The 27,082-nt window shown below is 34.9% G+C and overlaps 2 protein-coding genes, 2 long non-coding RNA genes and 1 pseudogene across 10 annotated transcripts; 2 read left to right on the forward strand and 3 right to left on the reverse strand.

Moving 5' to 3' along the window:
• The first annotated feature begins 1,413 nt into the window (after positions 1–1,413).
• On the forward strand, positions 1,414–1,707 carry LOC104773665. Its single transcript, XR_002037182.1, has 2 exons — positions 1,414–1,452; positions 1,557–1,707. It is a non-coding gene; the product is annotated as an uncharacterized LOC104773665 (long non-coding RNA).
• A 180-nt stretch (positions 1,708–1,887) lies between these two features.
• LOC104773666 lies at positions 1,888–4,381 on the reverse strand. The gene is made up of 3 exons (XR_765156.1): positions 3,766–4,381; positions 2,835–2,899; positions 1,888–2,212 (listed from the first exon to the last, which is right to left on the reverse strand). It is a non-coding gene; the product is annotated as an uncharacterized LOC104773666 (long non-coding RNA).
• A 2,208-nt stretch (positions 4,382–6,589) lies between these two features.
• LOC104773669 lies at positions 6,590–8,308 on the reverse strand (annotated as a pseudogene).
• Positions 8,309–9,249: 941 nt separating this feature from the next.
• LOC104773667 lies at positions 9,250–12,074 on the forward strand. 5 transcript variants are annotated; one of them, XM_019242715.1, is made up of 5 exons: positions 9,250–9,453; positions 9,582–9,661; positions 11,133–11,219; positions 11,309–11,533; positions 11,609–12,074. In XM_019242715.1, the coding sequence occupies exons 4-5, from the start codon at positions 11,336–11,338 to the stop codon at positions 12,038–12,040; spliced, it is 630 nt and encodes a 209-aa protein (XP_019098260.1). In that variant the 5' UTR covers positions 9,250–9,453; positions 9,582–9,661; positions 11,133–11,219; positions 11,309–11,335; the 3' UTR covers positions 12,041–12,074. The 5 variants fall into 5 exon arrangements, with proteins under 5 accessions (XP_019098260.1, XP_019098262.1, XP_019098263.1 ...); XM_019242717.1 differs by having other exon boundaries at positions 9,582–9,613; XM_019242718.1 differs by having other exon boundaries at positions 9,250–9,376.
• Positions 12,075–23,781: 11,707 nt separating this feature from the next.
• On the reverse strand, positions 23,782–26,247 carry LOC104773668 (binding partner of ACD11 1). Of its 3 annotated transcripts, none has more exons than XM_010498315.1 (9): positions 26,136–26,247; positions 25,928–26,031; positions 25,748–25,829; positions 25,466–25,537; positions 25,326–25,382; positions 24,798–24,959; positions 24,619–24,698; positions 24,294–24,417; positions 23,782–24,102 (listed from the first exon to the last, which is right to left on the reverse strand). In XM_010498315.1, the coding sequence occupies exons 1-9, from the start codon at positions 26,139–26,141 to the stop codon at positions 24,082–24,084; spliced, it is 708 nt and encodes a 235-aa protein (XP_010496617.1). In that variant the 5' UTR covers positions 26,142–26,247; the 3' UTR covers positions 23,782–24,081. The 3 variants fall into 3 exon arrangements, with proteins under 3 accessions (XP_010496617.1, XP_010496616.1, XP_010496615.1); XM_010498314.1 differs by having other exon boundaries at positions 24,619–24,704; XM_010498313.2 differs by having other exon boundaries at positions 24,619–24,959.
• Between the last annotated feature and the right edge of the window lie 835 nt (positions 26,248–27,082).

Raw genomic sequence — 27,082 nt, forward strand, 5'->3', positions numbered from 1 at the left:
TGCTCAAGAATAAAGAGGAATTAGGGTTTTTGTATTAATTGTTGGATGATCTTACAATGAGAGGATTGCCCTCTATTTATAGGTTTCTAAGATCCAAAGAATATATCCACTTTCCTAATTATGGCCGAACAGATTAGGAAAGTCCTTCCTTTCTCGCTAGGTCAGCCGCAGGGCGAGCTGAGAGGTCGGTTTGTCACCTCGGCACTGGACTTGTCGGTATTATTGGGCCTTCAGAGATGAAGTCCAAATTAGGGTCAAGCCCCTGGTTTAGATAACCGGTTTCTTTTATCGGGTTTAGATCGGTATGTTAGGGGTGCTAATTCCCGCACCAACATAGCTCCATCTCTCTGTGTAGGTTTCAGATCCAATTTTGTTTTGAGTTTCGGACTTGATTATTGCTAATGACGTTATCAGACTTGCTATTGTAAGAACTATTGTTGATTAGAAATGATGACATGCCTTTTAGATATATTCTCGGTGGAGTTGTTGTTAAATGATAAATTTCTATTGATTTGAAAGTGACTTGTATCTTTTTTTGCTCATGTTTCTTTCTTTGAATATCTGACTTTGGTTTCTCATTGTGAAACAGGGTGATACATTCAACAACTCTCGGTGATTCTTATTCTTTTTCCTGTTGAGAAAGTTGATCGACAGAGATCGCTTGATCAGAAAAGATGTGTCATTTTGATCACCGGTCTTAGTGGTGCAGGTTAGTGCCAGCAAAAACCGTTATGAAACAGCCACAAGTTTTTGTTTATGTCTATGTGAAAATCTATTCTCTTTATTTTTTTTGTAGGGAAGACCACTTTGGCTTGTTCGTTGAACCAGAATGAGAAGCTTTGTTATATTCTTGATGGTGATAAATTGTTAATGTAAGGCATTGCTGACTGGAAATTTCTGGATTTTGTGGTTTCTCTAGTCATTCTTGTTTTCGACTTTAGCCAATCATTCTGAGTTACTATCCAAAATTTGGCATACTAAATTTGTTGAGGTAATGTGATGACAGTGGCTATGATATCTGTTTTAGTTTCTATAACTTGTGAAAGCTTCTGCCTGCTAACTCTTGGAATTGAGAACTCCAGTTCTAGATTAGATTAAGCTTTTGTGATTGTTAGCTGCAGGATAAGTAGTCGAATATACACTGTGAGATCATAGTTATACCATTGACTCATTAGGCTTGTGTGGTTGTTTCAGATTATAACCCTTGTTGCTTTTAGTTTCCTTGCTTTATATGACTGGATGTTTCGTCTAGACAATGTATGTTGTTTGAAATGTAGGTCGAACAAGGGTTACATAAACCTTTTGTCTCATTTGTTATGAAATGAAAAAATAAAAGCTTCTTGACACACACCTGAAACCTGCACGTTTTTGCTTTCTATAGGCAGTCGAAGTTTATGGTCTAGGTCTAGAAAACTAGAAACAAGGAAAATGCTACATCATTTGCCAACCTTCGTGAGTGTCTCTTAGAGGTTTCAGAATTTTTAGCTTTATGAAACATCATTTGCACAAATCATTACAATTGTATTGACTGTCTTCTTTTCCATTGTGTCTTTCAGTCTTTGTGCAGGTTCAAGGACCAATACTGAGCGGAAGAACTTGTGGCTGTACTTTAGTATTTTAAGCTTTACATTATGGATTCACTTGACTACTCTCTTCATATATTTTGTTTATTTTAGTATGTTAAGCTATAAATACTTGATTCTGTGACTACTTCCATCTGATATGTTTCGATAATGTATTTTTTTAATGGTTTTAATTTCATAAGGTATTTTCTCTCTTTAATGTGTCATTGCTAAATAACAAAGAAATAAAACAACAAATTTATAACGTAAAAACTACAAATAATAATTAAAAATACTCAATACATAATTATAAGTTATAACTACAAATAAAACTTATTTTGTTCATAATTATACTCCTACAGTCATTTGTTAATTAAACATAATCAATAATAATTTGCTAATTATACATAATCACGGAATCATCTATACTATTAATTGGGGAATACAAAAGCAAAAAAAAAAAGAAATTTGGCAAAAAATTCCACATATTACCCCCTACGTCGAAAGAAAGGGAGAAGAGAAAAAAAAAATTTAAGGGCAAATGAGTAATCTAAAATGTCAAAAGGACGCGGATCCTAAGTGTTTGGCATTATCTCACTCGGATCCTGTTTAAGATACAAGTGTATCCAAACATATTCTTCCTCATATACCTGCGAGCAAATTTAGAAAATAGTTAGGGAGATAAAAATATGCTAATTTATCATAATAAATACTGTATTACGGAGAATTAGGAAACAACCATATCAACACTCTTTGACATTAAAACCCCAAAAAATCTGATTACTCGAAAAATTCTGTTTATAGCAACTAACCAGTTTTAAAATAAAATATCAATCATTATATTAAAATCTCAAATCAAGAATATTAAAAAACCGAAACTTATATATTTCCAAAACTAACAAAATCAGACTCTATCATTTCCATAATCTCTAAATCATCATTCAAAACTTTCAAAATATAGAATAACGAAATATGGATACTTTTAAGTTAAGAATTTATGGTAGAAAATAATTATCATATATAATTAGTTTATGCGTATAGTACGAAAACATTATGGATACTAACCAAACGTGATCTTCACTAAATATTCTCATCGTTTAAATTTTAGCATATTCCACGAATATTTGATTAAAACTTTAATTTGCAAATAAAAATTTTAGATTTCATTTAGCCAAATCTAAAATTTCTACCGACTCTCTTTAGCTTATAAAAAGGTCATAAAACTTAAAAGTTCATAAAACGTTATAAGCAGCTCCGAATCAAATCACAAACCTTGGTGATGTGAAGTGTTTTCGAACCAGTGAGTGCATGTGCATCCAATAGAAGATTCTGCATTCCTATAAGCAATATCACTCAAAAGTAAGTAGATATCACTTGTAAACAACGCTAAGGTTTTAACAGGAAGTAGATTATTTAGTATGCATACTTTTTTCTATTTGTAAAAGTTTCTTCTTAATATGGAACTAATTTGTGTTTGCATGTATTTTTACAGAGTTCAAAAATCTATGCTTAACTCAAAAAAAAATACATGTGAGTCGTCTATGTTCGTTTTTGAACTAATCTTTAAGTTTTGTTTTATGTTTTTAGCATTCTAAAAGTTCTATTCTACAGATTCGAATTAAAAGATCCTCCAGTCATGGAAGCAATTAACAAAACATACCAGATATGAATCTGTAAGTCTCTAAAAATACATTATAGATGAGCTACTAATGTTTGTTTATTTCATATAAGTAGTTTATGTTCGTTTTTGAACTACTCCTTAAGTTTTTATAATTTTAGCATTCTAATAGAGTTCCTCTATTATAATTAGATCGCAATTACAAGTTCTTCCAATCATGGAAGCAATTCACAAAACATACTTGATATGAATCATTAAGTCTCTAAAAATATAGTATAGATGCCCTACTAATGTTTGTTGATTTCATATGTTGAACATCAACAAGTTTTCTAATTTTACTTCTAACAATTTTGCAGGTGAAAGACAAACATCTAGAGCAATTGATAATTCTATAAATCAGAATTCTTCACTACAAGGATCTTCAAACAATCAACAATTGGTAAGGATTTATTTACATCTTAATCTAAGAATCTAATTATAAATTTATTTACATCAACATTTTACAATTTTGCAGATTGGAAAATCAATTAAAGAATGGAAGAGAACCCACAAAATGTTTAATGAGATAAATTTATAATTACTTACCCAATTAATTCTGGTCGGTCATCAACAAGGCGAAGAGTTAATCTGAAAAACCCATAAGAAATCGCTTTCAGGAATTGAACTAGAATCTGAGGAGCAACCATTCGTCGAGACAGTTAGAGTAGCTCTGTCCATTCAGGTAACCATTGGTGATGAGATGAGACAAAATCAGAGGTAGAGACATAGAATAATTGTTGATTATAGAATAAACGATTGGTGTAAGAAAATATGATCGGTTGATCCAGTGGAAGAAGGTAGCAGGAAACTGCTGGCGGTAGAAACGGCAAAGATTGGGTTAAGGTACCAATTTTGAGGCTACGGAGGAGCAAGAGAGAGAGAGGCAGAAGAGGAGAAAAAAAAAGAGACGAATGACTTTTGGGTGAATTAGTTCACTGACCAAAACAAAAAGACTATAGAAGTAAATAACACTATATATAAAAAATTAAAAGATTAGGAGGGGCAGTGCAAAATTGCCAATGCTGGTGGAGGCAGTGGTGGTTGGTGATTGGCAGCGGTGGTGGCCGGCGGTGGTGGCCGGCGGCGGTGGCCGGAGACTGGTGGCCGGCGGCGGTGACCGGAGACCGGTGGCCGGCGGCAGTGACCGGGGACCGGTGGCCAGTGGCGGTGGCCGGAAGAGGTGGCTGGAGGTGGTTGGTAGGCGGTGGCTGGCCGGAGATGGTTGGCTGGAGGTGGTTGGACGGCGGTGGTTGGACGGAGGTGGTTGGACAGCGGTGGCTGACCAGAGGTGGCGGTGGCGGTGACCGGTGACCGGAGGTGGTGGCTGGGGAAATCTAAACCCTAAAGATTATATTGAGAACACTAGTGGAGATGGTGGTAAAGAGGTGGTGGTGATGGTGGTGGTAGGGGGCAAAGGTGGTGGCTGGAGGTGATAGTAAAGGAGTAGATAGAGGTGGTGGTGGAAAGGTAAGATTGTATATATTGTAGATTATATACAGTATATTATAGTTATATGGTTATAGATTTAATTATAGTTTTTTTCTTAGTTAGTTTTGCCAATTTCCCATTTCCCATGACTTTTACGATGGCATTAGGTTACATTTTTGTTTGGCTGATTGTTATTTTTCCCTAACACAAAATTTATTAAATCATATGTCATAAACTTATAATCATATAAATTATAAGACTATAGCATTTAGCATGTAACAGATGTAGGAAAATAACTTTCCGCTGTAGATCTTATTTAATTATTTTCTCTTTTAATATTAGCTTTTAAATTAAACACTAAATAATAAATTAAGTTTTAACCCAAAAAAATAATTGTGATGTATTGCGGGTTAGTTAGTATCCACATTTAGGTCAATCAATAAAACCAAAACTAGCTTAACATATGTGACTGAAGGTTTTCAGTTTGTATATCATGATGGTTTATAAATTTGAAGGTTTGTAGTAAATATAACGGATTTATGAGTTATTTAAATTTTCTGGAAAATATTTAACATCGAATTACAAAATTATCTTATATATAGTATTCACATTTTAAAATAATTTACAACATATGTAATATCAAAATTTAAGTTTCTTTAAGAAAAATTGTTTTATGTTTAAAATTATTTATTACTAATATTAATTTTTTGTTTTAAATATATTTTATAAATTATAAGAGTGATACGGTTCAAACAAAATAAGAGAAAGTGATTTAGTAAAATATATGGCGGATGCGGATATACGATAATAAACTATAGGATGGTTTCATGTAGGATTTTAAGAAATTAAATCTGTTGCACGTCGAGTGTAACATAACGGGTTTAAACAATTACTCCAACACTAAACTAAGTTACAAATTATATAATATTTTGTATACAACTACAAAATATACAAACACGAAAAAGAAAAAAAAATACTATACAATAAAATAAAAATAAATTAAATCACCAATAAAAATAAAATATATCAAAAATACAATAAGAAGAAAAAAAATTCCCACGGTACATGGTGGGTTCAAAGACAATTGGTGGTGTGCATTTGGAGATTATGCTACTTATTTCATGAACATGATGAAGATTGAAGGCTAAATAAAGAGTTTGACAAGACATAACAAAATTAAAGGAACATATAGTTTGTATTGTGCTATAAAGAAATAAATATCTGACGGGTAATTGTCTTTTTCAATTGATTTCATGAATAAATGAGAAACTTTTTGTTGTTGTTTCAGTTCTTTTTTTTTTCCTCATCCTTTACAGGATAAAAATACTATAAAACGGTTATACTCCCTCCGTTTCATAATATAGGATGTTTTAGAGGTTTTTCTTTATTTCAAAATATAAGATGTTTTCAACTTTTTAAGTAACTTTTAGATTACTTTTATATTTTCTTATTATTTATTTTATGCAGTCTTATTTATAATTGGTTGAACTTTTTTAAAGTGGTTATTTCTTAATCTGCGTGCTTTCACTCAAAACATCTTATATTTTGAAACGGAGGGAGTATAAAATAAAATTCCGGCCTATCGAATGTTTTAAATATGAAACACATCATTATATATGAAATATCAAATGTTTTAAATAAAAAGAATTGGCAAAAAAACCCCGCACATCCTAGTAAGTAATAACTGTGGCTGTTTTGAAAATAAGTAAATAACTACAAATTTTTCTAGCTTCTCTTTATTGATGTCTTGTGTTTGTTGTCTTACAAAGTTACAATACGTTTAAGATGAAGTAAAACTCACCTGTTATTTCTTCTTTTGTGTCTTTCACATCAGATTTTCACAAAATATACCAAATTCTACTAAAGGAGGACTTGTTCACAGATTCTATGTTTCCCTAAATTGAGTCTACGAACAAAGAAGAACAGTCTAAATAAAAGCTTTCTAAATGCCTAACGTATCTTCTTCTTCATCCTTGTCTCCTCCGGTTATGATGTTCATCAGTCTCTTGGTTGCACTGCCGATTGCTTGAGAAAATCTTCTCGGCTGCACCAGCCACTACAGGTTGCAGCGATATTTCTGGTAAATTTGCTCTCTCTTCAATCATTGCTGAATTCAATTTCAAGGTCAGTATTAGATCATAACATCAATATTAGATCATAACATCATCATCTTTTGAGCGAATCTAAATGTTGCCACCATGACAAAAGATTAGAAGCTTACAGAGAGTTTGCTGTTGTGCAAGTGTTCCAATCTGTTTGATTCCAGCTTCAGCTGCTTGAACCGCTTTTGCTGATTTGTTTACCCCATCAGCTATCTCTTAGCTGAAACCATTTACATTGGCTGCAAATGGTTGCATAAAATTGAAAGAGTTGGAAATATTAAGCTGAATAAAATTGGGTTGAACATTATTCAACTCATTCATCTCCAAAATAGTGGTTGAACAAGTTGAACAAATTTGCTGTAGGATTAGTTTATTTTTCCAACTTTTTAGGTTGAACGGGTTGAATATATTTTTCCAGCTTCTTCAACCTCTTCCGTTCAAATGGTGAAAGCTGGTTGAATAATTTTTTTCAACTCCTTCAACCTTTTCAATTGTGCAACCATTTGCACCCATTGTGATGGCAATTTTGAAAGACATGTAGCATTCATAACTTGTGGAGTTGAGATGATCCTAAGCAATAAAAGTAAAAGAACAAAGGAGCTTTAGTAATCACCTCAAATCGCTCAATTCAAGAGTAAGATCACTTATTTCCATGCCGGAGAGCCTTATGGCTGCCAAGGTACTAGGGAGTTCTTTGCGAGCTGTGTCAGCTAACTTCGCAAAGGAAGTTGCAGCTCTACCCATTGCCTGAAAGATGGGTCGAAAAAAAACAATAGGATATAGTGAGTAGATAGATGGCAATCAAAGTGCAAAGATACATATTGAGCTGAAATTCACCATGCATTGTAAGTCAAATCCAAAAGAGAAACAATCATATAGCTGAACCAAAGCTAGGACACATACAAAGAAGAGTAAGTACTGTGGAATTCAACAGTTAATGGTTTTAGTTTATCTGTCAGTGTATCAGTGTTAAACTCAAAACTTAAAACATAGACTGTGTCATAGTTTTCCATACTCAACCCATTTACTTGAAACAGTATTAAATTGAGTGATGAAGCATTCATTATAACATTCCAGGGGAGAGATAGCTGACGCAAAAGGGTTGAGACAAACAAGCTTTCTTAAGAGGTAACAAATGTGGAGGCTTACCAGAAGTGTGGGAATGGCTGCAATCACAAGACTTGTAAAAGCCACTGAAGTCTGTTATAACAGAGGACCATCAAGAGATCAAAAAGCCAAAACCTTTATCAATGAATCAACCAACCAAAAAAAAGGGTCAAAAGCAAAAACACGAGGTAATACTACTTTACCGTGCAAGCGATGAAGGCCAAGAGAAGAAATGCCTGATCACTCAGACTCAGCTTGGCTATCGGATTGATAGAATGCAGAGAAATAGCTGGCCTGCCCACTTGCATCTTGAGGTTTTAAAGCGAATAACCTACAAATACACTAATCGACGCCTTAGACATTCCACCATGGGAGGAATCCAATGATTCCTGAGAACTCCATGGGTTTGAAAAACAGCAACTTGTATATGTTAATTTATTATCTTTTTGCATTTTATTTTGTTAATTGATAAATAGTTAAATCCTATAATCTAAACCATAAATCATATACCCTAAACCATAAATCTAAACACTTTAGACTTTAATTCTTAAACATTTTTATCATTTATCAATTAACATAATAAAATGCTAAAAAAATATTCTCATACCGATATTCTTAAATATTCATAAATTCATAATATAAGTGTTCTTACACTATTAACAATCAATATATAATAATTTTTATGAATTTATGAATATTTAATATAAAATATATAAATTCACACTTGTAAAAACCTTTTTAATGTTTCTCAATAAGTTTTAAATATTTTTACATTTTATTTTGTTAATTGAAATTAGTGAATTGAACCCTAAACCCTAAATCTTATACCCTATAGGGTTTAGGGTATAGGGTTTAGGGTTCACTCTTGAAACATGTTTCATTATTTAGAAATTAACAAAATAAAATGTAAAAATGTTATTGTAATAATAATAACATATAGTAGGAATAAATATAAAATCACATATTATGAGTTATAATACTTAACTACATACTAAAAAAAAAACTATAAACTAAAATAACCATTTTGCAAATGAAGTTGATGATAAGTGTTATATGGCCAAACAAAAAAAGTGATTAGAAAAGAGTTTTAGAACATATATTTTATTTTCATTAATTTAAAACATATTGGAAAATTAACCTACTAATTAAAATTGAAAGAAAAAATAGCAAAAAATGCTAAAATCTAAAATGCAAATAAAAATTGTCATTGGCTAACTCATTAAGAGAAGGATCCCACTGCGTTTAATATAGACCATTGATTGCAGTGAATCCAATGGACACAAACTTTAATCCCTATTTAGTATTTGATTGGCTAAGCCGTTAAAGTAAGGATCACATCATGTGTAATATGAACCGTTGATTAAAATAAATCTAACGGACACTAATCCTTTTATCTTTTCTTTTCACTCACTCTCCTCTTTAGTCTTTTCTCTTCTTCTTCAATCGATTCAATTGAATCGACTAACAAATTATTTTCGAATTAGAATCACAGCTTGAACCCTACGAGATCTTTGTTTCGAGTACGCGTTTCTTTTTTACCTTCGCTTGTCTGCTCTTCTGTAATTTTGGATTCATTTTTTTGTTTCTACCAGATTCGGTGAGTCTTGGTTTCGAAATCCGAGATCTGTTTTCAATTTGTATTCATCGGTTGAATAACATCTATAATATGTTTCCTCTTGTTTTTAACGATCTAATGCATTCTTTTACTGGGTTTATCTGTTGCAGAGCTGATATAATCGCAGGAGGAAGAACAAGAGGTTATTGAGTCGGCTCCTGCTATCCAACTCGGAGTTTTTATTTACTTTGTAATAGAATTTTTTTCTATCACTGTTTCATACAAATAATAATAAAATATCCTACTATAATAATAAACTAACCTTAAAATGTGTAAAAAATTACATTTAATTACTATTAGAAAACTTTTTTAAGATTAATAAATTAATTAAAAAATAAAAAATGCGAACAGATTAAATATAAAAAATCTAGAAAAATAAAAAAAAATCTATTCAAATCAAAACTAATATGTACTTGAAAAAAATAAAAATTAATTTATACTTAAAAAATTACTTTCTCTCCCGAATAAAAAAAATATATTCAAATCAAAACTAATTTATAATTTAAAAATTATTTTCTCTCTCTAATAAATTATTGACAAAATTACTAAATATTTTTTTTTAAATATAAACCAATCACAATTCAAAAACTAAGATTTCATATCCAAGTAGACAATAAAATTATTTTTAATAACTAGATTTCAAAGATTTTTTTTTTGTCAACAAAAGATTAGCTCAAACGAGCCAATTTGGTAGAAAATTGTTTACATACAAAACATGATGCGGAGAGGTACGCGCTAGATTTCAAAGTTTTTATTAAGATTTCAATTATGATTCTACTACCATCTTTTTTTTTATTTTATTTACAAATTGTTTGAAATTTTTATATAATATTTATGATTAATAAATATGCAGAATTTTATTTACATATGTTGTGATTTGAATTTTTAAAAACAAATATATATTACTCAATCTATGGAAAAATGTGTATTTTAATTTTCACATTGGCGGGTTGGTAAAATTAAATTTATATAGTTGATAAATTATAAATTTTATTTTCTCACAATTATAATATTAAAATTACTATTTCATATTTCACAAAATAATGATGCAAATACAACAAACAAGCAATATCAAACAAGCAATATCAAACTGTAATATACATCAAAAATAAAATACTATAATATTTTTAAATAATTAATAATCAAAACTACATATATAAATTTACAGAAAAATTAAAAATAAATATTATCTCAGATAAAATAACTTTTTAAAAGAAATATAACAATAACTTTTATTACTATATTATAATTTTTTTTTTAAATATTGACCCGTGCTTTAAGCACGGGATATCTCCTAGTGTTATTTTTATTTCAGTATACATATTTTATATATCAATTTACTCCCAAAATGATTAAATAACTGTATATATATATAATTAAATACACAATTACAGTATAATTCCACAAATACTGTATAAATACATAAATGCAATATAAATACATAAAGATTGTATAATACATAACTTACATATATTAATAGCAAATAATAATTGCTATTGTCTATTTAAAGATTGCATAATGAAAAATGCTATGTTATCAAATATCTTAATAGCAGTTACAAAAACCGCTATATAAAGTGTCCGACCTATTATAACGGGAGCAGACATAGCGATCATACAATAGCGTTTTTCCGATGCTAAGGAAACCCTTATTTCCTGTAGTGATCGTATGCCTGACCGTAATGGTCTCGGTCCTCACATCCACTTATCAGGCCCTAAATCATATAGAAAAAAATCCAAGATGATCTGGTACTAAGTCATTTATATTTTGTTAGTTACATTTATCAACATTTCTATTTTATCTAGTACTAACCATTCTTTAATTTCTAACATTGCAGGAAGAGGAGTTGGGAAGAGAGGTCAGTATGGGTGAAGTTTTTTTCAAAACACATACAAAGCCGGATGGTTCGTATGTTGATGGTAAGGCAGAGAAAATCCATCAAGCTTATCAGCAGAATTTGCAAGAGAAGATGGCTGATCTCGAGGCAGATTCAACTGTTTCAGATGGTACTTCACACCGTCGGGAGCTCACTACCGATGAATGTACTGTCATCTTTCTTGAGGTAAAGTAGCATTTCTACTCGATCATGCGTTTGTTTTGCTCTTTACCTCTTTACTTACTGTTTTTCTTTTTCTAGAAACAATGCACTGAGAGGGATTCACGTGGAACTCCTTATGGTGTTGGAAGCCTCAATGATACTCTTGGCAAGGGCAAGGGCAATCAACCATCAGAAACGGAAGCCTTTCTCACACTACAAGAGCAACTGAAGGAAACCCAGAGCCAGATTGAAGTTCAGGCTGAAATCCAGGCGACTCTCAACGCTGAAGCTGCTGCTCGAGAAAAAATGACTGCTCTCCTTGTGGCTGAGCAGAAGCACGAGATCAAAGAGTTGACGATGATGGCAAAGTTTATACGCCACACTAATCCAGCCTACTTGGAGTTTATAGCCTCTCAATCTTCCATGATCAACTCCACAACCTTTGCATATTGTTTCTCAACTCATGAACTAAGTTCTTGTATTCAGTTTTTTATGTGTTATAAACTTTTTCTTTCTATGCTTTTCGTTTGATTTCTATTTTGGACTTGTGTATGTTATGGTTTTAATACAGTTATGGTTATGTTTATAATGTGTTTTCATTAGATTTTTCATTTAATAAATCAGTATTAAAATCAGGATTAAAATCAGGGTTACAAAATAATAAAAACCAGTAAATTTCATTATTTTCTAAAACAAAGTAGTCGCTATATAGTCGTCATTTAGTCGGCAAATTGTCATTAAATTGAGGGTAAATAGTCGCAGAATAAAACGACTAATTTCAGACTAAAGTATTGCAAGTTTTATTCATGTAAATACGTCGTAACTTTGTCGCAGATTAGTCGCTAAATTTAGCGACTAATACACGACTAATGCTAATATAATCGTTAAATTGTCGGCAAATTGTTGCCGTATTTGGTTACTAAGTGACGACAATGCAACGACAAAGTAACGACAACGCTATATCAGCGTTAAATAGTCGCTAAATAACGACTATTTAACGACTATACGAATTAGCAACAAAATTTTACCTACAACAGTAATTAGTCGCTAAATAGTCGTGTATATGTTCATTTAACGACTATTTAGCGACTATTTACACAGTGGCCGTTGGCCTGTTTTCTTGTAGTGATTGACTGAATAGTTGATTTTTTTGTGAGATTTAAGCAACAGATTTTTTTTTTCTTATTTTCTATTTATTTTTAGGATTTATTGGTTTCAAAAATTGTAAGATCAAAAATATATATACATATATATATATATATATATATTATATGTTACAAGCATCATGTAGAAATACAATTTTAGAAGTCAACCAAAAGCATAAAAGTTGAGTAACGAAATACTAAAATGGTATTTATGGATGTCATCATGTGGATGAGGTGTTATGGATACCAATTAGTTATACATTATCCTACACTTCCAAACAAACTCAATGCTCTCAAATTCTTACAAACAAAGATTCATGGACAATATTGTTATGTAAGCAAGTAGACATGACTTCCTGGACACCTTAAAATTATTTTCCACCATGTTAAGAAACATAAACTATGTTCTCTGAAAGTTGATGTCCAAGAGACAATGATCATATATGGTCAGTTTCTTTGTGGCATCAACAGCCAATTCTCATATTTTTCCTTTCTTCTATTCAATGTTCACTCCATAATTATCATGCAAATTTTTTTTTCCCTCCATTGCACCATCTAAAAAAACAGTACATAAAATCAGATTTAAATGTATATATGCATCAAATCATATGAGAGTAATAGTTTGTGTTTGTTAACATATTATACTCACTCTTGTTGTTGTTGTTCATAAAGGCTTAACACTAAATTCGAAAACACAACCATTAATCCTAAAAACTTATTATCATAAACATGAAACTCTAAACCTTAAATCCGAACTCTATAGTCAATTTTAAACTTTAAACCCAAAATTCTTTAACCATACACTAGATCCTAACCCTAAACCCTAAACCCTAAGCCGTAAACCCTAAAATCTAAACTCTAAACTTATTTTGACATAAGGTAACAAAATTTAGTTTTTAATTAATTAAAGATTTTTTTTATAAAAACCATATTATAACTTGAACAAAAACTTCCTTTTATTATTGTTTACATGATGCTTGTAACATATAATATATATATATATATATATATATAGATGTAGCCTAAAATTTAGATTAATAGATGAAGTACTAAGGGATTTGCTTTCGGCCAAGGTTTGATAAAGACAATTGTTAAACCAATTCAATGAGAACGATATAGGACTTAGTCGGAGTCTTCAGACAGTCAAGTCTTTGAATAAAAAAATCAAAAATAAAGGGTAAAACAATTGTTCAAGAAGAGGAAGAAGTTGGGTCGCAACTTTTTTTGGTGGGCCAAAAGATGAAGGTAATTAGGCCCAAATGAAGCCAATCCACTAAAAGAAACCTAGGATTTCTTTTGGTTTGAGTAGATCTTCCGTACACATCCGCTGACATCATTAGATGAGAAAGAGAAGCGCTCATCGACGGCCGCTGGCTTGTGGAAGTTTCTAGGAAGGTTGATACAGGGCTAGATCTAGGATTGTTTATCCAAGCAAGGAGACAAAGCTTTTTTGACAATATAGCGTCGGTTGGGAATATGATTTCTTCTTTCTTTGGTTTTGACTTTGATTTGAGAAGAGGGTAAGGCTGGATGAAGGTGGCCGGACACCACCTCCACCCACTGTAGTTGATTTGTGTGCAAGCGTCGAGATTCACCGAAGGGTTAGGTATTTGGGTCGATTGAGAAGTTGGCCAAGAGAGATGAAAATAGAGATTTTTAGCAGGTAATGAAAACCAGGGGAAACCGAGTCTCGATACCGTCAAGCAAGAGCTTTGTCGGTGTTTGAAAAGGGGGTCAAGCTTCTTACGTCGATAGTCGTGCATGGGAGGTTTTCGTGTAAATGAGGTATATGGATACCGATTAGTTATACATTATGTCTACATTTCCAACGAAACTCAAAACTCTCAGATTCTTACAAACAAAGATTCATGGACAACATTGTTGTGTAAGCAAGTGGACATGAATTTATGGACACCTTAAAATAGTTTTCCATCATGTAAAAAAGTCAAAACCTTGTTCTCTGAAAGTTGATGTCCACTACATCTTATAATTTTTTTATATATAGTAACTGATAAATTGATGATTGTCGTAACCGATGAATATGCAACTAAATTTTTTTTTGATCATACTGAATTTTTGCTTTTGATCATACAGTTAGATCTGAAGGAAGGATTAGGTAACAGTGAGAATCCCCCTTTAATTAACCACACATGAATTTCGTAATTATAACAAAATTGTTTTTTTATTCAATGCGTAGTCTCTGTTGTGGGTGGTCGACAATTTAAGTAGAGTGAATCTTTATGGATGCACTTAGGCCTAGATAGATGCACTATTGGGTTTTTTGATTTCCTATTGTTTCCTCCTGTAAAGATAATTGTTTATTTGGCAATTGTTTCGAGTAACAATACTAATCTTTTGTATTAAAAAGAAAAAAAGTAAAAATAAATACAAGTGAGGACGAATTTAGAAGTAGTACGTGGAAGAACCGAAGAAGACCAGACCAGAAACAGCGAGGGGAAAATGAAAAGACACGAGCTTTATGTTTTCGCCCATATATGTTCACTAAAATCTGAAGAATTTGAGTTTGAGATACTTAGGGTTACGTTTGGTTCATCAATGGCCGATTCAATGTTCTCCTCTGCATCAAAGGCACTGATAAGATCCCACATCAATAGAGATAGGGAGAGAGAGAGTGGTAATATATAAGTGATCATGGATTCTTCTCCCCAAAGCCTAGGTTTTGGAAAGACATTAAGGGCCGATTGGCTTTATGAGACCATTATCTCATACGCAACTCTATCAATTGGTCCGACCTACTGGTTCGATATGGCTAGTGTGGACGTGGGTGCGGGTATGAGCTGATGTGAAGGCCGCTTGTATGACCCAAAACCACTAGCACCGAGACGTCGCTACTCGATGGGCAGGGTACTGATAAAATCCAACATCAGTAGAGATAGGGAAAAAGTGGTAATATATAAGTCCTCATGGGTTCCTCTCCTCAAAACCTAGAGGAAGACATTAAGGGCTCATGGGCCTTATAAGGCACCCTCGCCCGTACTAGCCACACTGAGCTGGCAAGACAAATTGATAGAGTTGCATATGAGATAATGGCCTCATAAGTCTTATTATATATTACCACTCTCTCTCTCTCTCTCTCTCTCTCTCTCTCCAACATGACTGCAACTTAGATAAAAAGAGGAAAGAATGAGTAATTGAATGATTTGTTTAATGTTAGTTGAATTTGGATCTATCTCTCTTCCCTTCCCTTCTTCAGATCTCTCCTCCATTTAAGGGCTTCCTCATATCATATCTCACACTTGCCCCAATTTAATCAACAATGTCAATGTCGTCTCTTTGACTTCAGTTTCACTCTTCACCTTTCTCTTCACGTTCTCAAGTTTTCTTCTGTGCCTTCTTCCCTCTCAAGTTTCTGATCATAGATTTCTAATAAAAAGTCTCGGCCTTTACTTATACCCGTTCAATGGATCCGACTTTAAGATCCGACCCGCGTCGTCAGTTTTTGGGGGTTTAATTAAGAAACTTCCCGACGTTTCTTTTTACTTTTATATCTCTCCAGGGAGCCGATGAAACGATCCGTTAGGCCTCTCTTTAGTGCTCTCCTCTTCGCTTTCTTCGCCGCCACGCTCATTTGCAGAGNCTCTCTTATCTCTACTGATGTGGGATCTTATCAGGCACACTTCTTCAAGTCCATTCTCCCTGGCTTCATGACCTATATTGTAATCTCTCTCTCTATATCGCTCTCTGCATGTTAATTTTTATTAAAACTTCGATTTTTTTATTGCAGTTGATTCTTGAAGCTTTTTACTCGAATTATTTAGAGGGTAGACAAGAGGAAAACACAGCAGAACTGAGATCAGATGCGTCGGAGATCACCTGGATATGCATTCGTTGTAGCAAATCATTGTGCGGAGCAAGGAGCTGCGTGACAACAGTACACTGCATAAGACCACATATGAATGCGTTTCAACAAAGAAGCAGAATTGACATGTTATGGATGGATTGGATAAGATGATGTGTCGTTAGAGAGCTATGAGGTGAACATGAAGACAAATCCAAATCTGGAGAGAAGATATTTGGAGAATATCAATCTCATGTTTAAGGAATGATATGGCTTGGAGCACAAGCAATTACCATAAGAAGAAGATATAAATATATTCTTGTTAGGGTTTAGAGAAGCTTAGTATAAATAGCTTAGGGGGAGCCGCAGAATGTTTTAACACTTAGAAACAATTGTGTGAGATTGTACAACTTCAAGGCTAGCAAAAAGAGCTAAGAAGGTGAGTGTTGGGTTTCTGTTTTTTTAGATCTACACTAGGGTGTGCTTAGATAGAAAAGAAAAGAGTGCTTAGATTCAGTCTTGTAGTCAATAACTTTGTTTAGTAAGATTGAGTAGAAAAGCATTTGATGGCGTGTTTCCAAGTAGACTTTCGTGTTGTTAGCACTGTAACCCTTTCAATTAGTATCAGAGCAGACACCTGATAAAAGTTCAAATATCTTTTCAACAGGTGAGATCTTGCGACAAGGGTATGGAGAAGTAACTAGGGTTTGTTGCACTACCAAAACTGCTGAAACTGGATCCGTTGCACTATGGACATTGGAAGGTGTCATTCAAGCAAGCTATTCAGAGCATTGACATGGAAGCTTGGTTTTATGTGGAAGATGGTTGGACAGAGCCAATGGAGAAAGATGAAAAAGGTGAATTGATGCCATAAACAAGAAAGAAATGGACAAAAGAGGAGAAAGCTGAGGCAAAGCATAATTCGCAAGCCTTGTCGGTTATCTTTAATGCTCTACCATTGACTCAGTGCAACAGTGTTCAAAGATGTGTATCAACAGTGTTCAAGCATAATGATCTTTAATGCTCTACCATTGACTCACCTTTGAAGGAACTACCAGTGTCAAGCGAACACGTCTTGACAATCTGGCCTTAGATTTTGAGAACGTATCCATGGGAGAAGGTGAAATTGTTGCTAATTAGAGTAGTCGTCTGAGCTCTATAGCACAAGAAGCTGTAGTTTTGGGAAAAAGGTACAAAGATAAGAAACTTGTGAAGAATTTTCTCAGGAACTTGCCAGATAAGTTTCAACCACACAGATCTGCTATTAATGTCTCATAAACTCAAATAAGCTAAAGTTTAATCAAGTGGTCGGGATGATGCAGGCATATGAGCTGCAGTTGAAAAAGAAAGAACAACGCATTGAAAAATAATTTGCATTGAAAGGTGTTGAAATGCAAAAGGTTGAGGAGACACATGCTGCTGCAGATGAAGAAAAAGTGGAGCTGTTGGTAAGAAAATTCTTTTGAAAAATGAGGCAAAGTCAGCGCAGAGGAACTTCATCATTTTCTAGATCTGAACCAAAGAAGGAATCTAAAAAGGGTGATAAACAAGAGCGGCAATGTATGGAGTTTGAAGATGATGAGAAACAAGATGGTGAATTACACAATAATTATGTTGCCTTACTAGGAGTTATTGAGGAAGATGAAGACATTGAGATGACTGAAGAGGTTAAACAAATTGTTGTGTCTGACTCAGAAGATGATGAAGCAGATCTATCTGCTGAAGAACAAGTCGCTTTGCTTATTTCGAGTTTGATTCAGAAGAAACAGGAGAATGATGAGCTGATAGCTGAAAAAGAAACTCTAACAATGAAGTTAGCAAATTTGACTACAAAACTCGATGAAGAAAGAACTAAATTGAGCCTAAGAATCATAAAGAGGCCTTGGTATCAATTGGCCTGTTTTGTCTCCTCAATTGAGGCTACATGGTATCAGGAGAATGATGAGTCTGTTTTGTCTCCTCAATTGAGCCTAAGAATCATAAAGAGGCCTTGGTAAATGAGTTCTGGATAGGTGCAATGCAGGAACAGCTTGAACAGTTTGCACTAACTGATGTGTGGGAGCTCACAAGGAGACTGATGATGTAAATGTTGTAAGAACTAAGTGGATCTTTAAGAACAAGAGTGATGGAAATAGATGCATTATAAGGAACAAAGCATGATTAGTTGCTCAAGATTATTCACAAGTAGAGGGAGTTGACTTTGACGAGACCTTTGCACCAGTTGCAAGGTTGGAATCCATCTGATTTTTGTTTGGAATGGCATGTGCTCTGAATTTCACACTGCATCTAATGGATGTTAAAAGGGTGTTCCTCAATGGAAAACTTCAAGAAGAAGTCTGTGTGGAGCAACCCAAAGGATTCAAGGATCCACAGTATCCACAACATGTGTACAAACTGAAGAAAGCTCAGTATGGGTTCAAGCAAGCACCTATAGCCTGGTATGAGAGATTGGCTACGTTCTTGTTGGATCAAGGGTATGTTCGAGGGAGTGTGGACAAAACCTTGTTCGTGCTTAGCCATAATGAAGATCTGATGTTTATCCAGATATATGTTGATGACATTGTTTTTGGATCAACTCGCCAGCTACTTGTGGATCAGTTTGTGAAGAACATGACATATGATTTTGAAATGAGCATGTCTGGTAAACTAACTTATTTTTTGGGTTTGCAGGTGCAACAATCGACTAATGGTATGAGAGATTGGCTACGTTTTTGTTGGATCAAGGGTATGTTCGAGGGAGTGTGGACAAAAACTTGTTCGTGCTTAGCCATAATAAAGATCTGATGTTTGTCCAGATATATGTTGATGGCATTGTTTTTGGATCAACTCGCCAGCTACTTGTGGATCAGTTTGTGAAGAACATGACAAATGATTTTGAAATGAGCATGTGTGGTAAACTAACTTATTTTTTTGTTGTGCAGGTGCAACAATAGGCTAATGGGATCTTTATTTCCCAAGCATGTATGCAAGGAGCTTAGTGACAAGGTTGGGTCTTACAACCAGTAAGAAGGCTAAAATTCCCATGGGGGTAAATGACAAACTCTCAAAGGATGAAGCTGGAGTGGATGTTGATGAGAAACTATATCGAGGGATGATTGGCAATCCCCCATATTTGAATGCAAGTCGACTAAACATTTGTTTGGCTGTTTGTGTATGTGCAAGATACCAAGCAAAAACTAAAAATCTCATTTACTGGCGGTAAAGGAAGATCATCAAATTGGACAGGCTCTATAAACGATAGTAGAAGCGCAAGTGGTGGATGCTTTTCCATGGGCAACAATCCGATATCATGGCATAGTAAGAAGCATAACTGTGTATCCCTATCAACGGCTGAAGCTGAGTACATTTCCTTAGGAAGCTGTTGCACCCAGCTTTTGTGGATGAAACAAATGGCTACTGACTATGTTATTGTTTCTGACTCTATCTTAATTCATTGTGATAATCAAAATGCAATTAATATATCAAAGAATTCTGTTCAGCATTCTCGAACTTAACACATTGATATTAGACATCATTTCATTCGTGAATTGGTTGAGGCGAAACTGATTGAGATTAACCATGTAAGTACAAAATTTCAGCTAGCTGATCTATTTACTAAGCCATTGGACTTTAATATATTTACAAATATGAGGAAGATTCATGTGGATTTGTGAGATCTAATCTTTTGTTTTAGTTGTGCTGATTGGATGATAGGAACAAACACTGGAACTGACCATGGAAATCCTAGGATAAATAAAAGATCAGTGTGTGGCTCTATATCTAGGGATGTTGTGGGAAATAGCTGCATTTCATGCCGATCTGTTCATCCTGTCAAATGTTGTCATTTTATTAGGAAGTCAAAAAGCTGAGGAGAGACACAAAAGTGCACGACACTAGTGGTTGCAGTGTGGTTATGATAACACTGCCAGAAGCATACACGAGAATCAGTGATTGAGAAGTCAAGTGATATCACTAATTCAAGGAATCTTGAGAAGATCAGCATGGCACAAGAGATAACAGAGCCGTAAGAAATATCAGAGATATATTCGTGTTGAAAAAAAAAAAAAGCTATGTTATATCTCTTGGCTGTGTTATCTCCAAAGAATATTCCAGCTGCCTATGCAGCCGCGACAAGATATCTCTCTGGTGGAAAATTAACAGTCAGGTGGTGCCTCAACCTCAACATAAACAACTCTTGTGAATCCTCCATCTACGACAATTGTCCTCTACCATCCTGATGGGCTGGAAACTGAGGAGGTCACTGATCAATTCACCATTATGTCTCCTTCACGTGACGTTCCTACTGCCATGCACTCTGATCCGTCTTAGTCAGTTGATGCATGCGACTCTTCCCCTGCATCTCCGCCGCATAATCAGCCCACACACGTGTCTTCGATGGTTGAAGTCTCTGATTCCGACCTAGCAGTTTAGATTCCTGGCAAAAGTATCTCCTCTCGCTTTTGCAAGCGATAATCTGAGGATGACATCTCCGAGGTCTCTCCTAAGCGCATGTGCACTGCTCGTAGTACGAGCATATCTCAGGCTTGCAGCTTGGTGGTTCATCCGTTCGTCCGGAAATGGTTTTCTTCTACTAATGCGGACCGTAGGTATGTGTAGTGACCGTCACTATCAGATAAAATTTTCTTAAGGAATTGATTCAGAAAGGGCTTGAAAGAAAAGAGACGTTGAAGTAAAGAAGAAATGTCAAGGGACGTCCGAAGAAATATTAATTGAGTGATGGGCCGAGCAGTTGGCCTACAGGCGGACGAACGTACCAGGCATATGCGGGACGGATGGGACATCATACTGGTGTCCGTGCGAACAGGACCGTTATCGGGAAGTGTTGAGAGTGATGGGAAGGAACCCACTAAATAGAATATTTAAATCACAAAATGTGGAGTTAGTGGGTGATTTAAATAATTAATTGATTAAGCATTAATGGAACACTTCTACTAAGTATTTAATTAATCGAAATTAGGAGAAGTGGAGGGGAATATTCTTTATTTCCACTCGCCACTTGTAGCTTGGGAGAATGAGAGAGAGACACATCATCATCACACTTTAGACAAGTGTTGAGTGAGAGAATGTCATCGCGACACCTCACCCCTGTGTGCGGACTAAGGAGCTCACCCACACTCTCTATAAATACCATCTCTACTTCTCATTTTGGAGAAGAGAAAGAGAGAGAGAATGCCCAAAGGCTGTTGGAGAGATCACTGAGAAGTCGAGAGAAATTTTCTAAAGTGTGGAAAGCTTGGATCATTTGTTTGCTACGTCTGCGAGAAAGGCTGTTGAAGCAAGCAAGAGATTGAGTTGGAGAAGCTGAACTTCTTCGGAAAACAGTGAGTTCAGGGAGCATTGATCCGATCTAGTTCAGAATTGGGAGACCCGTTCTAGATTTGGTTTGCATGTACATATAGTTGAATCTTCTTGATTTTCTTGGTAGTTTTCTTGATATTTTTGCATCTAATTTTTGTTTGGGAATTCCATGTTAGATCATGAACGTGGATGTCGATCCGTTCATTGGATCTATTGCATGTGATATTTTACATTGTTATTTGTAGTTTATGTGTTCTTTAAACCATAAACTTAAGTGAAATGTCTGAGGAGAATTCCATGGTAGATCATAAACGTGGATGTTGATCCGTTTATTTGATCTATTTCATGGCGGTTAAGTGTTTTTTTCTTTGAAGATTATGTGTTCTTTAAGACCATAAACTTAAATTTTAATTGTTAGATGGTCTTAGGTGTGGCGTTCATGACGGGAGATCCGACTAGCCATAAGCGCACTAAAAATGGAGGTGTGTCTGACCCTTTCCTGTGGAACCGCTTCAACATGCACCTGAACATAGTGTTGCATGTTGTCACGAAGAGCTCGGTGTCTTGGTCCGCTACCTTGACCGAGGCTGACTACAAGACGGTGTATTTTGTGTTTTGTACCGATTGCATGCCTTTGTGGTTGTAATGCGGGCATAAAAAGGGAGTGGGAAAGAAGGCAGCAGATCCATGCTCTAGTTTGCATAACAAACATATTATTTTATTCAAGTTTTGCATGTTGCATTGATTGCTTGCTTGTAGTTATTTTATTTTAAAAAGGGGGAGATTAAAGATGTAGTCGCTGTAGCAGATCATTGTGCAGAGCAAGGAGCTGCGAGACAACATGACATTGCATCAGTCTACAAATGAATGCATTTCGACAAGGAAGCATAGCTGACATGTCATGGTTTGATTGGATAAGATGATGTGTCGTTAGAGAATTATGAGGTGAACATGAAGATAGATCCGAATCTGGAGAGAAGATATTCGAGGAATATCCATCTCGACGTTTAAGGAATGATAAGACTTGGAGCACAAAAGATTACCATAAGAAGAAGATACAAAGATATTTTTGTTAGGATTTAGAGAAGCTTAGTATAAATAGCTTAGGGGGAGCCGCAAAATGTTTTAACACTTAGAAACTATTGTGTGAGATTGTAAAACTTAAAGGCTAGCAAAATGAGCTAAGAAAGTGAGTATTGGGTTTTTTTTTTTTAGACCTACACTAGGGTGTGTTTAGATATAAAAGAAAAAAGTGCTTAAATTTAGTCTTGTATTCAATAACTTTGTTTAATAAGATTGAGTAGAAAAGCGTTTGCTTGGCGTGTTTCCAAGCAGAATTCCGTGTTGTGACCTCTGTAACCCTTTCAACACCTTTTGGAATGGGTTGGTGTGAGATACTTTACTCACAAAAAGATGAGAAAGATAACACGAAAATGACGGGTAAGTTGTAAAACCTCAAGTGATCTGAGTAAACTGTGCAATGAGATAATTCTAATGGATGAAAAAGGCTGCCCATCGAAAATACAACTTTGTTACCATAATAAAGAGAACTGCCCCTTTGCTGCTCATGATCTCTACTATAGAGGAAATTATTCATCAAGTCAAACTAGGTTTGTGAACTATGTCCATTTCCGTTCCAGTTCCACACATTTGTAGTCAAGTAATTTAGAGTTGCCCTGTTCTTTTATTGTTTTCTTCAGCATCTTTCAATGACTCTGTTGGACCAAGACGGAGTAGCATGGGACCAGAGATGAAATTAGGTTGAAACACATGAATTCAAGACTAAGATTCCGTTTGAAAAGTTATGTTTGAATCATCCTGTTATTTTTTTGGATTCATCAGGTCGTTAGAAGCCTGCATATAAACATATTGCTTTTTAAAGCTTAAACATATATGCATAATTGCAATTTGTGCAAGTGGTAAAGTATAATGATGAATGGTATATCATTTGTTCGCCTTTTGTGTAAATTTCTTGTCGACAAACAAAATGATATCGAGTCAACACTTCTTGAGTATCATAAACTATAAGCTATAGTAAGTGAAACTATTATCGAATATAAGCAATTGTAAGTCATCGACCTTCAATTCTGGTACAGTGTCCATCAATGCAACACGATACAATCAAAGACCGGGCCTTAACTAGGAAACAGGGAAATCCAAAGACACTTGCAAATGAAGTAAAATTGAGGACGATGCAGCACACACAGAAATATGAATAACACTAAAAGAATGAGAATACGCTTCACAAAAAATTTGTTTACACAACAAAGCCAGCATAGCAACTTTCGTTGATCATGACTCCAACGCTTACTAGATTTCCAAGCTTTTCATTATACTGCAATCGGTGTATCCTGCGGAAGCCAGTTTAATCAGTTCTTGTCGTAGGTTATAACTATAACTAAAAGTCACAAAACCTCAAAATTATTACTATTTCTAGTACTAAGTCAGTTTTGGGTAGATATATAACAAAATTTTTCGCCGCCTAACAAAACTAACGTTGCGTCATGGCAACCATAAAATGTGGATTGGTTTGATGGCTCACCTTGGAACTAATATTTGAGACAGCTAGATTGAACTTCTCTTTGGTTTTTGAGCCAGCAACCTGACCTACTCTCGCCACTTTACTGAAAGCGCCACTAAACCAAGCAGCTCCAGCAGTCACGTACCTATGAGGAAGCCATAATCAAAAACAAAGAAACAAAACAGAGCGGTTCATCACCGTAGTGATGTTTATAACCAAGTTATGAAGTCAGAACAGAAAAAATAGTTAAGAATGGACAATGCTGATTCCTATCATATCTATTATCAAGAAGGTTGACCAAGGATTTATATTCCACCAAAGAATCAGAAGAAAAGAAATACTATACCTGCTTGATTTGACAGCTGAACCCGTGTCGTTTAATTTCTTCTCGGCTGCAAATATTGCTGCCATGGTTTTATCCGAGACCTGAAGCTTTTGATCAACAGATTTTACTTTCTCATTAACAGCAGATATACCAACAGTTAACTTCTCAGTAAGCCCAACTCGCTTGTCAAAAGATAAAACCTTGGCAGAAGCATTGGCTCTAAATTGATGCTTTTCGTCAAAAGCCTTGGCTTTATTCACGGCATCTTGTCCAAGAGCAGAACCTTTTGCCAAAACAGTTGCCACCACATCTTGCGCTTTGCTAACATATGCTCTACTATTGCCATCCACGGTAGTTTTGGTCTGCAAATGGAGTTCGTATTACATTATTGTTGTATAACAAAACATGGGTAAGACTAAATCACACAAGGTAGTTTTTTTTTTTCACTACCTGCAAGAGTTGTACTATAAAATGAATGAGCTATAACAAGAAAAATTTAAATGGAGTTGATGATTTGTCAAGTTTAAAACTTTTTTCAACATAAATGATCAGTTCTTCTTACCTGCTATCAAACGTTAAAATAAACAAAATAAAGTTGATGAAATTCTGAAAGAATGAATAGGCTAAGAGAGCACAAAACCACTATAAAAATGGATACAAGGTTTAAAATCCAGTATATAACCACAGACAAGTTTCTGCATGAAATAGCACCCAAATATTCTCCTAACCTGTATAGCACTCTCTGGATTACCAAGGTGCATCGGGTTGTTGATCATTCTTACTTCCTGCATGAACAGAAAGTCAGAAACTAAGACACCATCATCCATAGCAGACTTGAGGAAAAACTTAATTCGAAATAACACACAACCTGCATCTCACGTCTTTGAACATAGCTTTCAGCTCGAGTTATTGTAACAATCTGGTCCACAATCGTCGCACCCTGCAACACAGGATGCAATTAAGAGTTTGATACAAATACTTTATACCAAAAAAACTCCCTCTAAAACCAACCAAGACTAAACAGAAATGCATATATACACTTCACCATGCCTCGAACCAGCTCTATAAATTACTAGTATCACAATAGTGAGTGTCTTAACACGAGGCATCGAAGTGTCGGTGAAAAAGACATAACGAAAATGAACATTACCGATAATAACAAGGCGATTTCAAGGGCTTTTGGATCAGTAAACGTAACAAATGCGACTCGAGACTGCCCAACTTCTCTGCACCTAAATTCCCAACAGCATTTAACGCTCAAATTAGGTTCTATTTCTTACCAGAAAAAAATATTTAAGATTTAAGTTGAAAAATTAAACTAGGCTACTACTTTTGGATTTCAATGTGTTCTATGTCGCCTGAGAAAGAGAAGAACTCGTGAATCTCCCTCTCCGTCGCTAGATCTGAGACATTATTTACTTGAACACTTCTCGTCTATATCGAATTAGAAAAAAAAACAAAAAACAACACCATAAGCGAAACTTTGCAGCTTAAGAATTGAAAATCGAATGGTAAAATGAAAGGAAATCATCATTCACCTGCATTGTAGTAGAAGCTCTTGAGAGGAAATGGTAATACCCTTTTGACGAAGACGAGAATGAAAGATTTGAACAGCCCAGACGTCATTGTTGTCCAGCTAAGCGAATATTATTATCTATTATCTATGTCCTTTTGGGCTAAAAATTAAAATGGTTTTTTAAATGTGTATTTTCTTTTTATCAATCAAATGTTTTCTTTTATGCCCTTCCCTTTTTGTTCTTTAAGTTCTATTAATCTAGTTAATCCGTGCTGTAACACCCCAATTTTTTTAGTTGGGCCAGTTTTGTTGTAATTAAGTCGCAGCCCGTTAGGCCCAACAACTTGCAAAACGACAAGGGTTTACGTTTGGTATGTGTGTTTGCGTATAATGTATGTATGCATACATACCGCCGTCTTTGTTAACAAGACTACAAGCGAGGAGAGTTTGTGAAGCCTAAGAGAAGTTACACCCCAATATTAGAGTGTAAGCCATTTTGAAATTTCAGCCCACTAAAGGCCCAATTGAAGATAGAGGAGAAAAGGGTTTTGTTGTGTGCTCTCGTTAAGCCGCAAAATAGAATCGGGGGTTATCAAACCTAAAACCAGCAGCCTCCGAGAGTGGGAGAGACGAGAGACAGCAGAGCCATTGTCGTTGTTGTTGTTCCTTCTTGGTGTTGTGCTTGAAGAGGTGAAGGAATCCGAGAACGTTGGGAAGCGATGTCGTTGTCGTTCACCGCCACCACCAGCCACCGTGATTTACCATTGGAGTTGCAACGATGAGTCACTAGAGATGTCAGCCATTGTCAGCGGAGTAGTCGTAGTCATCGTCGAAACCGTTAAGGGTAATTAAGGAAACCTAGATCTTATTTGTAACTTGTGCAGGAAGTTACTGGATTTGTCTGATTTGTCGCTTTGTGTTATTCTATATTGTTGTGGCATGAGGACCTAACCACCGTGAGCTTGATCC

This window comes from Camelina sativa, unplaced genomic scaffold (assembly GCF_000633955.1).
Source record: "Camelina sativa cultivar DH55 unplaced genomic scaffold, Cs unpScaffold00609, whole genome shotgun sequence".
NCBI classification, from domain to species: Eukaryota; Viridiplantae; Streptophyta; class Magnoliopsida; order Brassicales; family Brassicaceae; genus Camelina; species Camelina sativa.

Bases quoted from the DNA above. Each gene is read 5' to 3' on its own strand.
- LOC104773667 (XM_019242715.1), top strand. From the start codon at position 11,336: ATGGGTGAAGTTTTTTTCAAAACACATACAAAGCCGGATGGTTCGTAT. The intron at 11,534-11,608 runs GTAAAGTAGCAT...TTCTTTTTCTAG, and splicing joins GTACTGTCATCTTTCTTGAG to AAACAATGCACTGAGAGGGA.
- LOC104773668 (XM_010498313.2), bottom strand. The intron at 25,830-25,927 runs GTAGTAGCCTAG...TTGGGAATTTAG, and splicing joins GAACACATTGAAATCCAAAA to GTGCAGAGAAGTTGGGCAGT. The intron at 24,960-25,325 runs GTTAGGAGAATA...CTCCATTTGCAG, and splicing joins ATCCAGAGAGTGCTATACAG to ACCAAAACTACCGTGGATGG.